Source organism: Pistacia vera, unplaced genomic scaffold, assembly GCF_008641045.1.
Source record: "Pistacia vera cultivar Batoury unplaced genomic scaffold, PisVer_v2 Contig449, whole genome shotgun sequence".
NCBI classification, from domain to species: Eukaryota; Viridiplantae; Streptophyta; class Magnoliopsida; order Sapindales; family Anacardiaceae; genus Pistacia; species Pistacia vera.
This window is the reverse complement of record NW_022196278.1, coordinates 359728-376164: the sequence shown is the minus strand read 5'-3', so window position 1 is coordinate 376164 and position 16437 is coordinate 359728. Positions and strand designations below refer to the sequence as shown.

The 16437-nt window shown below is 34.7% G+C and overlaps 1 protein-coding gene across 1 annotated transcript in view; it reads left to right on the top strand.

Moving 5' to 3' along the window:
- The window catches only part of LOC116144605 (S-norcoclaurine synthase 2-like), a 32363-nt gene extending 16146 nt beyond the window's left edge, over window positions 1-16217 (top strand). The window contains exons 2-3 of the mRNA XM_031430046.1: window positions 13394-13400; window positions 15922-16217. Of these exons, the coding sequence (XP_031285906.1) occupies window positions 13394-13400; window positions 15922-16217 (303 nt within the window). The remainder of the gene's footprint in view (window positions 1-13393; window positions 13401-15921) is intronic.
- The last annotated feature ends 220 nt before the right edge of the window (window positions 16218-16437 follow it).

Genomic DNA, 16437 nt, shown 5'->3' with positions numbered 1-16437 from the left:
TCTCCCTCTAATTCTTTCTCTACCATTTCTATTGACTCTTTCTCTTAGACAACTATCTATTTTCTCTTTCTCATAACTCTTTTATACTAACTCTCTTTCTAGTAAGTCACGGCCCCATCTGACCGGAGGCACGGCTGGGACTCGCTCCCACTCCCTGTGACTTCTACTCATTCTAGCCGATCGGACTTGGTTATGCATGGATTCGGAACCTTTGCCCATGTGAGTGCATAGAATCTCTCGGGTAAACTCGGGTATAGCCCTCATCCGCATGTACTCTACGGGCTACACCACTTCTCTTTCTGATACTCTTGCCGCTCTCTCTCTCTATGCGGCGTACATGCGGGAATACTCTACCCGTACTCACAGGTTCCCCATCGCACAACCTACTCTATTCTCTTATTAAGCACTACTTTAGCTTTTACTCTATAGTGCTCATTCTCTCTTTCTCTCTACTCTTAGAGTAGTCTAAACTCAAAAGTCTCTACTCTCTTTTCTAATGCATAAGTAAAGCATAGTTAATGCACATCAATGACTCATACTCATTAATGTATTTATGAAAAGTAACTATGACATGTAGCAACAATTAAGGCTTTCTACCCTTACTTATGATTCTCTTGAGCATTTCATCATACAACTCATGTGCATAAACAACTCTACTCTAACTCTAACTTTTCTATTTTTTTTAATCAACCAAATGGGAGAAAACTCCCTCATAAGCTCTAAATTTCCTGTCAAAGGAAAAACACTTCCATAAGGTTGCTCAAAACTTCCTCCAACTTCTATCAAACACAACCCAACATCAAGCAAATAAAACACTTCTCATAACTCAATCATAACTACTAATCTCATTCAACAATTAAATGAATGCACATATATGTATATAACTCTACTCAAAAGAGTTCTTAAATCTCAACTTAGGTTGAGTTTACTTACCTTATGAGAAAATAGCTTCTTTAACACTTCTCTTTTCCTTGGGAGCTTGCCTTTTCTCTACAACTTAACCAACAACCACAACATGAGACTCTAAACAAAACATAATAAAACTCTCATCTAAAGCAAGAATCCTTACCTTAGGATGCTTTAGATTAAAACCCTACTAAAAGTTACTCAAAAAGGCTCTTGGAAATCCTTGGAAGATTGAAGGAATTTGAGAGAGTTTGGAAAAATGGAGGAGGCGGTGGAATGGAAAAATGAAGAGTTCTCAAAGACTAAACCCCTTTAAATATCTCTTAATAACTCATTCTTCCCATTTTGCCCTTGCTCTTTCATGGAAATTCCATCCATATCCTTTGATTCCTTACTAACACACCCCCATACTAACATGTTCTCCTTGAAATTTCCTTACATTTTACTTCCCACTTTTCCTGCTAATTAGGGGTAGAATGGTCAAATTGCCCTTAGGGAAGAAAACATCTAAAACTTAACAAACATTTTGGTCGGACTGTCGCCGCGGCGAGAAAGCTTCTGTCGCCGCAGAAAAACTGTCCAGAACATTTCCCCGAGGATTCAACACCTTTTCGCCGCGGCGAAGATTCTTCTTCGCCCCGGCGAAGCTTGGCACACTGAACTTCTTCAATTTTCAACCAATTTCAGGGCAAGTATTCAACACAACACTCAAACAAAGGTCAACCAAACAATATTACCAAGAGACCAACTCAAATAAGAGCAAAAGAAGGAACAATCACTACGTACCTCAAGTGGGGCGTTACAACTGTGGGTAGTGGGGGTGTATTTGTTAAATTTTAAAATTTTTCCTAGGAGTATTTATGATATTAGTAAACTTAAAGGGACTAAAGTAATTAATTAAACAAACAAATATTTTGGGAATATAGATAGGAATATTCAACTAAACACACCCTTATGTTGTGAAGAAAGAAGAAAATATATGTTTACTAAGCTTGCATGGTTATCTAGTTCTCTTCGACCCAAATCTCTACCCTTGAATTTGAGAATGATTATTGTACAGTACAAAGGAAATTAGGCATGATCGCTTAAGTGATGCAAGATAACTGATTAAGATTAATTTACTTCAATATTTATCTCCCAAGTTTATGGACATATGTTTAATATAGACGTAAACATTCTACACCATATATGTTTAATATAGACGTGAAAGAACGATATGTTTAATTAAAATATAATAACGGTCATGTTCTACTGAACGAATCTTACACCCTATATATTTAATATAGACGTAAACATTCTACACCATATATGTTTGATATAGACGTACAAGAACTATATGTTTAATCAAAATATAACAACGGTCATGGTCCACTTAACGAATCGTAAACCCTATATGTAAACCTTAATAGAATATACATGGAAGACAGCTATAACTCTGCAAAACCATCTGCACAAGCAATCATTCAAATTTTAAACTTAGTTTACTCATTTCTTTTACAATCAGATCGAGAAGAATTTCAAAAGAGTATAATATTTATTAAATGCCTTGAAAAATTCATTGTCTTCTTCTTCGTCCATATCTCAACTCTCAAGTCATTTTCTTGCTCGAACTCTTAACATCTGAGAAAAGAAGAATATCTATTCACTAAGCTTGCATGGTTACCTAGTTCTCTTCAACCCTTCAAGCTTCATGAGGTACTTCTCACTCTTTCTTTGTTTATGCAAAACAAAAAGAACTATAGGTTTAATATAAATATAATAACAGTCATGGTCCATTGAACGAATCGTAAACCCTATATGTTTAGCATAGATGTAAACATTCTACACCGTATATCTTTCATATTAACATAAAAGAACTATATGTTTAATTAAAATATAATAACGGTCATGTTCTACTGAGAATGAATTGTACACCCTGTATATTTAATATAGCCGTAAACATTCTACACCATATATGTTTGATATAGACGTACAAGAACTATATGTTTAATTAAAATATAATAACGGTCATGTTCCACTAAACGAATCGTACACCCTGTATATTTAATATAGCCGTAAACATTCTACACCATATATGTTTGATATAGACGTACAAGAACTATATGTTTAATAAAAATAATAACGGTCGTGGTCCACTTAACGAATCGTAAACACTATATGTTAAGAGTTCGAGCAATAAAATGGCTTCACAGTTGAGATATGGATAAAGAAGAAGGCGGTGAAATTTTTAGAGCATTGATAAATATTACACTCTTTTGAGATTCTTCTCGGTCTGATTTTAAAAGAGTTATTACTTTAAGGAGTAAACGAAGTTTGAAAGACTAATCAACGGATTTTTTGTGCAGATAGTTTTGCACAATTACAGCTCCGTACGATTCTTTCAATAAAGAATACTTTATTGCCAACAACTAACAATTTTATGCACGGAGTTGTAACTCTGCAAAACCATTTGCACAAAAAATCTGTTTAATAGTCAAAGGAACTTCGTTTACACAGGGTTAGTTAAGCGATCCTGTGATGGGACGGAGTTGTAACTCTGCAAAACCATTTGCACAAAAAATCTGTTTAATAGTCAAAGGAACTTCGTTTACACGGGGTCGCTTAAGCAATCATGTGATGGGCAGAATCAATCTGCCGAGGTGCATGATCGCTTAAGCGATCTGTGATATCGCTTAAGCGATTCTTCTCTTTTTCACTTGGTCAATTAAGCGATCATGTGATGGGCAGAATCAATCTGCCCAGGTGCATGATCGCTTGAGCGATCCGTGATATCGCTTAAGCGATTTTTCTCTTTTTCACTTGGTCGATTAAGCGATCATGTGATGGGTAGAATCAATATCTACCCAGGTGCATGATCGCCTAAACGATCCATGATATGGCTTTTCCATCTTTTCTTCTGAATTTTGACAAACTAAAATTACCAACACATATTAATTCCATACTTTCTCCTCAATTTGACAACCTAATTCCAAACTAAAATCACCAACAAATATTTAGGCCATGTAACAAGAATACTAAATATAAAGAATGATTTATTCAAGGTAACAATAAAATTTAAAACATCAATAATTGAAAACAATAACTCATCAACGGTTGGCCTTTGCAACTCCCTGAATTTCATCCTTCTTCGAACCTAATTTTCTGGATCTGCATGTGATTACTTCTGGTAACTGTTTCTCTTATGGCCAGGTTGCTTGCAAATTGAGCACTTATTCATCTTCCGGGGAACCTCAGGGGCTGATGGAATACGCTTAACTCTTTTTCTCCCCTTTGCTATCTTCTTGAATGGCAGATGGATGATAATGTTAGCCAACTCTGGCAGCATTACCCGCTACTCTTCTGGAGGCACTGGATATATCGTTTCTGAATAAGCTAGCATGTAGTGATTTGCCATATAGAGAGAGGAGCAAAGTTCCATGTAAATTCTTGAACCAAAATCCAGCTTCCGTTGGTGTTTCAGTGCTGATAGTCCATGAGGACAAGGTAAACGTTGAATGTCAAGCACTTTACCGCTGCAAGTTTTTCTAACAAGGTTAACTAGGGCATCTAGACCATAGTCGTGCACAGTGAACTCTTGAGCATTAAGAGGATAGGCAAACAGTGCATTTGATAGTTCCATATGTTCTCACAATAATTTTTCAGCCGACGGAACAAGGGTTGTAGTAAAATTATATGACTCCATACGACATTCATGGAACCATCGTGACAATGCCCTCTAGATTGCATCAAAAAGTGCAACTATTTGAAACTCTCTTTCTATTAACAACATCAAATTTATGGACTCGGCTATGTTCATGGTCATGACATCAAACCTTCTTCCAGGAAAGTAAGCTCTACTGCATCGCTCGAAACCAACATCATGCTCAAGATACTTAGCAACTCTATCATCCTTGATTCGGATTTGCTGGAAGTGCTCCTCGAACTCATCAACCCAATAAGCTTATGCTGCCACGTAGTATGTCTGAAGGAGGCCAGCACACTTAAACTTTTGTTTTATGTTCTCACCAAGGTGCCTCATATAGAATCCGTGATATACTTGAGGGTTAATAGTGGCAATCCCCTTCTTTATAGAGTTTTGCCTATCGGATATTATGCACAATTCATCACTGTTAGCCACTATCGTACATAATTGCTGAAAAAACGAAGTCCACAACTTGTCATTCTCAGAGTCAACCACACACCATGCAACAGGATATGTGTGATTCTCGCTGTCTTGTGTAGTGGCCACCAACAATGTACCTCCATACTTTCCTATCAAAAAGCAACCATCAACAACCAACACCTTTCTCATGTTTACAAAACCCCTTATAGCAGAATCGTAAGCAACAAAAAAATATTTAAACATCATATTCTTGTCCCACTTCAAAGCCATCTTGCTACCTTGGTTTGTCAACTCAAGCATATAATGGTACGCTTCTAATACTGCGTACCCATGCTCTGGCGTGCCCCTTAAAAAATCTTATGCATGTTGTCTCCCTTTCCAGCATTTCCAGTAACTAATAGCACATCCCAACTTTGTGCACACAAGTCTCTAAATGTCTTTAGGAGATGGACATTTCCCTTCAACGAACTAACTTTTGACAAGTTGTCCAATAACATCAGCGGAGGCTTGTCGATGCTCCCCTGAAATATGTCCCAACCCACATGTGTGCTCACAGGTATATGTGCTAAGAATAAATTTTTCCAACTTTGCCAACCTTCTACAATAAACCTGCCACTTGCACTTTTGGTCACGACATGTAACCGTCACAGCCAATGAATTTGACTTTTTGGTGATGAACTCAAAATTACCTCTCACGGCAACAAGTTTTAGCTTCCTCACCACTTCATCTTTGTTGTCAAATAAATACCCTATGCGCAACTCTAATCCATCCGTAAAAACATGAGCTGATTCACCACTACCTGCAATTGCCCCCTTTGAACCTACATAAATGGCCAATGTGTTCTCTTCCTCACAAACTACACCTTCTGCATAATCTGTATTTGAAAAACTCTCTACATCCGCGGGAACATGTACGGGGTCCTCCTCTTCAACATTTTCATTCTGCCCCTTATGACCAACCTCTTCTACAGTGTCTTCCGTACCACCCAATTCACCATCTACTCTTGATTTTTCAATTAACAAATCATTGTCGTCCTCGTAGTTCAAATTAAAACTAGGCAAATCTCCACCAACTTGCTCGTTATCCCCTTCCTTTAAACCAACTTCACAACTATATCACTACGTGAGCAACTCAATTCACCTCTTCTAATTATTTCATCAATCAACTCATCAAAACTAACCTCTGTGCTCACAACAATTGGTATAACTTCTTTGCTCTTCCCAATCCACTTCCAACTACTTTCTTCCTCCACCCACTCACAAAAATATTCAACACCCAAAACAACTTGTCCCATGTCTCATAATAGCCAAGTACCTATAATGCAAGGAAAAAACTATTCTTAATTGATGTACTAAGGGTTGAAATATTGTAAAAACCATCTGCATAGTCGCTTGAGATCTGGTGTATTGCTTAAATGATCTGGTATATCGTTTACTGGATCGCTTAAGCGATATCATGGATCACTTAAACGATCCAGTATAAATAAGCATGATCGCTTAAGCGATCTGCTGCTATACACCAGACTTTTAGCAGATTGCTTAAGCGATCTTATGCCACATACCTGATGGCTTTAGCGATCTATCTGCTGTATTACCAGCGTACCAGATAGCTTAAGCGATACACCAGATCGCTTAAGCAATCCATCATATCCAGAACACATTTTCAGTCTCTCTGCCTACAATCGGTGCCACCACCCCCAGCTACCCACAATGCAAGACATTTTTCAACAAATTTCACTCTTTTCAACTTTCATTACATCAAACACAACCTTAACAACTAAATCAAAATCCTAACCCAAACCCAATCCATCATTAAATCTTTGTAAATCAAAATATAAAATTGAAAGGGGAGATACACATACCTGGACGAAATGTCACGAGGAGGAGGAAGAGGACAACGACGACGACGACGACGATCTGTGTTGGAGAAGATGTTAATGGCAGAGGAATGCGTTAATGTCGTGGGAGGAAGAAGAAGGTATTTGGGTTTATTTGCAAGAATTTTGACTCTTTGGGGACATATCATAATTTTTAAAAGATTACTCAATTATTCATTATTCGTAACCAACCCCTAATCAAGTTTAATTAAGCTTAATAAAAAACATGGCTATTTAGTTAAATTTTACAAACTGTATAGCCTTTTAATTAAATTTTAACTCTAAATGGTCTTTTAATAAAATCCCCCAAATTTAACTCCCTCGACATCCCAAGTTTCCATTTAACAAAATGGCCATGAAAATCTTTTTGATTTTTTTTGGGTTAAAAATGCGACGTGTCACAGTTAAGTGTAATTAAAGCAGCGAAAAGGATTAGGGTGAAAAGATTTAAACATTTGTGGGTTAGAGTATAATAAAGAGAAGCTGATTTAAAATTTGAAAGGCAAAACGCATTTCTCTCAACTTCTCTTTCTCAAAACAGGATTCAAACACCTTCCTCTCTCTCATTTTTTCTTCCAATTTTCTGCAATTTCTCAATTTCTTTGCTCTTTGTATCTTTGTCATTCCTTGCCATTCCTGATTAAGTTATAATGGTTGAGATCCTCAAAGAAACAGAAAAAAAACGCATCCACTCCCCAAATTGTAGGCACCACTGGGTCTACCAAAAATGAAGAAGAAGAAGTTGCGGTGGAGTAACTTCTTATGACTGAAGTTGCTCCACCAGGAGAGGAAACGGCACCGACAGAAGACATTCTACTAGCGAAACAAGGGAGGGCAGGAGTTGAAATTGAAACTGAAGAGGAGGACGTCGACGCAAATTCCAAGTGTCGGACATAATCGCTTAAGCGACCAAGAGTAAAAGCGAAGAATCGCTTAAGCGATCGTGCATCTGGGCAGAAGTTGATTCTACTTCGGACATGATCGCTTAAGCGACCAAGGTTAAAAGAAAAGGATTGCTTAAGCGATCGTGCGTATGGGCATTTATTGATTGTCTTGATCATGATTGCTTAAGTGACCAATAGTAAAAGCGAAGAATTGCTTAAGCGATCGTGCATCTGGGTAGAAGTTGATTCTTCGTCAGACATGATCGCTTAAGCGATTATAAATCGCTTAAACCGACCAACGTTAAAAGCAAAAGATCGCTTAAGCGATCGTGCGTCTGGGCACTTATTTATTGTTTTGTTCATGATTGCTTAAACGACCAACAGTAAAAGCGAAGAATCGCTTAAGCGATCGTGCATCTGGACAGAAGTTGATTCTGCCTTGGACATGATCGCGTAATCGCTTAAGCGACCAAGGCTAAAAGCAAATGATTACTTAAGCAATAGAATAAATCGCTTAAGCGATTGTGCGTCTGGGCACTTATTGATTCTGTCTTGTTCATGATCGCTTAAGCAACCAAGTGTAAAAGCGTAGAATCGCTTAAGCGATAACATAAATACAACAAGATCTCTTAAGCGACTAAGTCTAAATACACAGGATTACTTAAGCAAGAAATGAAATCTCTTAAGCGATCCAGTGTATTCGGATTATTTTATTGTATTTCACTAGATCGGTTAAGCGATTAACGCTATCTTAGACATATAAAGTGTACGATTCGTTCAGTGGACCATGACCGTTATTATATTTTAATTAAATTAGTTATTTTCCGGCTATATTAAACATATATGGTATAGAATGTTTATGTCTATATTAAACATATCAGGTGTACGATTCGTTTAGTGGACCATGACCATTATTATATTTTAATTAAATTAGTTTTTTTTACGGCTATATTAAACATATATGGTGTAGAATGTTTACATCTATATTAAACATATCAGGTGTACGATTCGCTCAATGGACCATGACCGTTATTATATTTTAATTAAATTAGTTCTTTTAGGACTATATTAAACGTATGGTGTAGAATGTTTACGTCTGTATTAAACATATCAGGTGTACGATTCGTTCAGTGGACCATGGCCGTTATTATATTTTGATTAAATTAGTTCTTTTACGACTATATTAAACATATATGGTGTAGAATATTTACGTCTATATTAAACATATCAGGTGTATGATTCTTTCAGTGGACCATAACCGTTATTATATTTTAATTAAATTAGTTCTTTTACGGCTATATTAAACATATAAGGTGTAGAATGTTTACGTCTATATTAAACATATCAGGTGTACGATTCGTTCAATGGATCATGACCGTTATTATATTTTAATTAAATTAGTTCTTTTACGGCTATATTAAACACATATAGTGTAGAATGTTTACGTCTATATTAAACATATCAGGTGTACGATTCGTTCAGTGGACCATGACCATTATTATATTTTAATTAAATTAGTTCTTTTACGGCTATATTAAACATATATGGTGTAGAATGTTTACGTATATATTAAACATATCAAGTGTATGGTTCATTCAGTGGACCATGACCATTATTATATTTTAATTAAATTAGTTCTTTTACAACTATATTAAACATATATAGTGTAGAATGTTTACGTCTATATTAAACATATCAGGTGTACGATTAGTTCAGTGGACCATGACCGTTGTTATATTTTAATTAAATTAGTTCTTTTACGTCTATATTAAATACATGTCCATAAACATGGAAAAGAAATATTGAAGTAAATTACTCTTAATCGCTTAAGCGATCCCGTCTATTTAGCCTTGGTCTACAGAGTGCAGAGCAGATGGTTGCAGAGTTCAATTTTATATCAATATTATATTTTTTTTATATTACTTTCTTGCCAACAACTAGCAAAAATAATAGAATAAAAATAGATCTTTCAGTTTTATGTACGGTGCTGACTGACAAAGATCGAAGTGTTCTTTTCACATTCTATTGAAATGATAATTAATAATAATTAATAATTAATAAAAAAGGACTAACTATTAAATAAACATTATGGAATATAATTTCTCATCAAAGTATATCGCTTACTGCATCGCTTATAGATCTTTCAGTTTTATGTACGGTGCTGACTGACAAAGACCGAAGTGTTCTTTTCACATTCTATTGAAATGAAAAAAATAATTAATAATAATAAATAATTAATAAAAAAGGACTAACTATTAAATAAACATTATGGAATATAATTTCTCATCAAAGTATATCGCTTACTACATTGCTTAAGCGATCCAGTATATCGCTTAAGCGATCTAGTACAAATAAGCCTAATCGCTTAAGCAATCTGCTATCATATACCAGACTTATACCAGATCGCTTAAGCGATCCATCAGATCCAAAACACATTTTCAGCCATCTCCAGCTACAATCAGTGCTATCACCCTAGTTACCCACAATGCAAGAAAATATTCAACAAATTTCACTCCTTTCAACTTGCATTACATCAAACACAACCCAACAACCTAAACAACTAAATCGAAATCATAACCCAAACCCCATCCATTATTAAATCTTTGTAAATCTAAATATAAAATGTAAAGAGGAGATACACATACTTAGACGAAATGTCATGAGGAGTAGGATGTGGATCTTTTGCGTAGAAGTTGTTAATGGTGGAGGAAGAAGAAAGTGTTAATGGCGGAGGAACAAGAAGATATAGAGGAATGAGGAAGAAGAAGTTGTAGATGAAGAAGAAGATGTAGACGAAGCCAAGAAGAAATAGCAACCAAGGTAGAGATACGTTAATGGCGAGAGGAAGAAGAATTTGGGTTTGTTTGCAAGAATTTCGGGTTTTTGGGAATATAGTATAATTTTTAAAAGATTACACAATACTTCATTAATCCTAATTAAGCACTAATCAAGTTTAATTACCTTTAATCAATAATAAGGCTAGTTAGTTAACACTTTAAAACTTCATAGCCTTTTAATTAAATTTAAACTTGACATGGCCTTTTAATAAAATGCCCCATAGAAGTTTGTGTTTTTTTGGTGAGTTTGTGTTTAAAAAAAAAAAAAAAAAAAGAGAAGAAGAAAAAAAAAAGGTGAGTTCAATCTCTTAAAAAAAATAAAAAGTCAAGAGTCAAAGAGTTAAAAAAAAAAAAAAAATCAGGAGTCAAGAGTCAAAGAGTGAAAAAAAAAAAAAGGAGAGAGTCAAAGTAAAAAAAAAAAAATAAAAAAAAAAAAGAGAGGATCTGTGGGGAAATTCTATGCAAAAACCTGGTTCCAAAGTTGGCTGAAACTTCAGTAATGGTAGCTCAAAATGAGAGTCAACATGCACAAACGAAACCTAACAAGCTCAACAGCAAGAACAAGAGAAGTTCTATTGCTGCTATTGTGGAAAAGGAAGAAGATGCCATACAATCTTTATCATTGGTAGCCATTGGTGGAAATGATGGTAAGTCTTTACATATGTGTACATCTGTTTCTAATAGTGCATAGATAATTGATTCTGGTGCTACCGATCATATGACATTTTATTCTAGGCTTGTTTCTAACCTTAAAACATCATCACAAAAATTTGTTTCTACTCCCAATGGTGAGTCCACCGGGGTCTTTGGGGAAGGATCATTAACCCTCAACAACACTTTCCACTTAGAGTCTATTTTAGTTGTTCCATCCTTGAATTATAACTTGTTGTCTATCTCTAAAATATCCAAAGCCTTATCTTGTGTGGTGATTTTTTGGCCTGAATTTTGTGAGTTTAAAAGCATTCAAACAAAACAGACGATTTGTAATGGTATTAGACGTGGACAGTTATATTGCTTGGATTTAGAGTCAAAACATTCTACCATGTTACAACAAGCTATGACAGTAGATTCCTCTAAAAAGGATAAACAAAAATCTGACATTTGGTTATGGCATCGACGTTTAGGTCATGCTTCGTTCGATTACTTGAAGAAACTTTTTCCAAGTTTGTTTGAAAAAAAAAATGATATTAGTAACTTCCGCTGTGATGTTTGTGAACTATCAAAAAGTCATATGTCCCATTCCCAATATCATTCAACAAAAGTCCAACTCTTTTTATGCTTATACATTCAGATGTATGTGGGCCATCACAAGTTACCACCTTATCCTGTTGGTTTGTTACTTTTATTGATGAATAATGAAATCCAAAAGGGAGGTTAATTTGCTCTTTTAGAGATTTCACAAAAATGGTTCAAACACAGTATAATGCACAGGTTCAGGTCCTCCAAGGTGACAATAGAGGAGAATATAAAAGTTCAGATCTTCAATAGTACTTGGCAACACATGGTATCATTCATCAAACTACTTGTCCCAACACACCTCAACAAAATGGTCGTTCATGCCTCATTAATAGAAGCTCACATGCCATTATCCTTTTAGGGAGAAGCACTTACTTTTATAGCCTACCTAATCAATAGGGTACTCTGTAGTTCTATTGGGTTCCAGACACCTTTTTAGGCCTTTGGCAAAACAGTGAATGCTCCAACGGTTCCGAACTTACCACCTCATGTTTTTTGCTATATCACCTTTACATTGTTCACCTCAATAAACATCAATGCAACAAGTTGTCCCCTCGTGCTTTGAAATGCGTTTTCATTAGGTATGGTGTTCATCAAAAGAGATATCAATGCTATCATCCTCCAACTCACCAAACATTTGTGACGATGGATGTTGTTTTCCATGAAGAAGCAATGTATTTTTCTTCTGAGTCTAAACTTCAAAGGGAGTACTATCAAGAAGAATTTCAGACTCTTGACTATGCTGTTCAAGATGTTGTTCAAGTGTGAGAGGCTATGAGCCACAAACCAAGCCTATTGATCGACATGAAGATAAAGTGGATGATGAAAATGTGGAGGTGGTATCAAACCCGTCCATAGAAACTTCTCAATCTGAGTCCCTCATACCTGTTATGTCACAACCATCATTCGATGAGAATGTTCCTGTTTTAGAGTTTGAACCAATTGAGTCTAAACCAATTTAGTTTGAACCAATTAGGAAACGGTTACCACCACGTAATACTAGAGGGATTCCTAAACCAACATACAAACTTGAGCTATCTAGTAAGGTCAAATATCCCATGAGTCATTATGTGTCTAACCATTGTCTATCAAAATCAAATCTGTCATTTGTGAATCAATTATCTATTGTATCTATGCCTAACAATGTGCATGAAGCCTTATTTGATCCAAAGCAGAAAGCTGCCATGAATGAAGAGATTAAATCATTACAAAAGAATGAGACTTGGGAACTTGTTGATCGTCCACCAAGAAAGAAGACTATTGGATGTCAATGGGTTTACACTGTGAAATATAAAGCTGACGGCACGATTGAACAATTTAAAGTAAGACTAGTAGCAAAAGGGTACACCCAAACTCATGGGATAGACTATATAGACACATTTGCACCTATAGCCAAAATCAACACAGTATGTGTCTTGTTATCTTTGGCTGCAAACGTGGACTGGCGATTACAGCAGTTTGATGTGAAGAATGCTTTTTAACATGGAGAATTGTCTGAAGAGATCTATATGGATCTTCCACCAGGGTACATATCCTTCCAAGGAGGCATAGCCAAAAGGTTTGTAAGTTAAAAAAGTCATTGTATGGGTTAAAACAATCTCCAAGGGCATGGTTTGGGAGGTTCAGCAAAGCTATGAAATTTTTTTGCTACCATCAGAGCAATTCAGATCACACACTGTTTCTTAAAAAACAACAAGGAAAGATCATTGCACTTATTGTATATGTGGATGAAATGGTGGTTACGGGAAATGATCCAGAAGAAATGAAGGCTATGCAAAAGTACTTATTAGAGGAATTTGAGATGAAGGACTTAGGTTCTTTGAAATTTTTTCTTGGAATTGAAGTGTCTCGATCTAACAGAGTTATCATCCTATCACAAAGAAAGTATGCCTTGGATGTGCTACAGGAAATCGGTATGTCAACATGTCAACCAACTGATACACCAATTGAAGAAGGTTTAAAATTAGGAGTCGAGACTGATCAAGTACCAGTTGACAAATGGAGATACACGAGACTTGTGGAAAGATTGATGTATTTGTCTCACACTAGGCCAAATCTTACTTATGCATTGAGTATAGTTAGTCAGTTCATGCATAATCTTGGAAAACAACATATGAACACAATTATGCGTATCTTGAGATATTTAAAACATGCTCCTGGAAAGGGAATCTTATTTTCTAAAAACAAAGACTACCAAAATGTGAATACATATATTGATGCTGATTGGGCTAGACTAGTGGATGATAGACTATCTACTTCTGGTTATTTCACTTTTGTAGGAGGTAATCTAGTCACGTGGAGAAGCAAGAAACAGGATGTTGTGACATGCTCAAGCACTAAAGCAGAATTTAGGGGAATGGTACTTTGGGATTTGTGAAGCTTTGTGGCTAAGATTTCTACTGCAAGATTTGGGCTATCAATCTAATCAACCAATCTAGTTATATTGTGATAATAAAGTAACATGTGATACTGCTGACAAACCCGTTCAACATAATCGTATGAAGCATGTTGAAGTAGATAGATTTTCCATCAAAGAAAAACTGGATGAAAAGATTATTGAATTGCCCAAGATTCGATCAGAGGATCAATTGGCCGATCTTCATACCAAGGTTGTCTCCAAATGTATTTTCTCACAAGTTTTAGACAAGTTTGGCATGTGTGACATCTACGCACCAACTTGAGAGCGAGTGTTGAGATTCCCTGAATATTTCCAAAATATTATGTAATCTCTTAATTTTGTCAGTTTTAAGATACTCATAATATCTCCTAATTATGTCGGTATATTGTAATTGACATAATTAGGAGAATTTGTAGACTGTATCTCCTTATATAAAACATGTAACTATCAGAGTAAAATCAATGAATTGGAAAATACAATTCATCAAATTCGGATGGTATCATTTCCTCCGAGTATTATATCTTCTTTCTAATTAAATACTTTTTATTATAAGTTCGCAGATCTCTATAACTTATGCAAGTTATCATAATCTTAAAATATATATAATTAATTGTTTGGGTAAAATATTTCTATAAGAATTCTTAAATATTATATCCGAGGTTTAAATTATTTCTGCTTTTGAAAATATAAACATTATTTTTTTCTGTAATATACAATGTATCACTGTTTAGGATGCTAGCTAGGTTTGAGGATGCTAAATGGAATGGCTTTTTTTTTTTGGTTTTTTTTTGTGTGTGTGCTTATTTATGGTTTATATACTATTTAGAGAAATGTGTTAATAGACATATAGTAACTTTCATTATGATCTTAAAATGGTTAATTTTAATTTATATATAAAGTACGACATGTATGAATATATTAATTCTCTAGTTAGGACGTTCTAATATTATTTTTATCGGGTCATGCTTAATCACCGTTAGATTTATCTCACATTGGATTTATATGATCTTTTAAATTTCAAATTCAGTCGTATATAGTCATGGTTCTGATTAGAGAATAACTATATATGTACATATCATAAGAAAGTATGAATAATATAGATATAACAAAAATTCTTATATTATTTGTTTTCAAGCTTTAAACTAATTAAAATTGTTTTTGAAAATACAATCATATTTCTTTGTTTTTAATTTTTTATATATAATTTTTTATATGTATTCTAACAAAAAGAATAAAATTGTTTTTAAATTAAAGTATGTGATATGTAACAAAATGCTAGATGGGTTTGAAGAGGTTAATTTCAATAAGTAATGATACACACACACACACACACACACACACACACACACACACACACACACATATATATATATATTCTAACAAAAAGAATAAAATTGTTTCTAAATTAAAGTATGTGATATGTAACAAAATGCTAGATGGGTTTTGAGGAGGTTAATTTCAATAAGTAATGATATATATATATATATATTATAACTATATAGATATATATATATATTATATATATATATATATATATATATAATATTTTATATGTATTCTAACAAAAAAGAATAAAATGTTTCTAAATTAAAGTATGTGATATGTAACAAAATGCAGATGGGTTTGAGGAAGTTAATTTCAATAAGTAATGAATATATATATATTTTGGGTGGTTATAAAGGAACTCCTGGAGCTGGTTATATAAAGGAAATATTCAAAAAGATTGATGAAGAGAAGCGAGTGGAGGAAACAGAAATGATTGAAGGAGGGTGGTTTAAAGTACTTGGATTTGAATCCTATATAATTCGGCTGGAAATTATTGAGAAAGGTGGTGAATCAAGTATTATTAAATCTTCAATTGAGTATGAGGTCGATGATAAATTAGCCAATCTTGCTTCTGAAGTGACTACCAGGCCTCTGGAAATAATGGCAGAAGCCATTGGGAAGTGCCTCAGCAACCAGAAAGCCCCTGCGTAGAATGTTTTGACATCAATTCTAACCATGTTACAACATAATATAATAAATTGTGAGAGTTAAGCTATGTAGAAGAAATTCATTTTTTGTTCTGATGGCTACATGTGGAACTCTTTATATTTAACATGTATTAATTGCATTATGTTTTCCTGGTTATGAGATTCAATTTGAATCATGCAGAGACAATTATCTTTTTATATCGGTTGCGTACTTGAATTTTCAT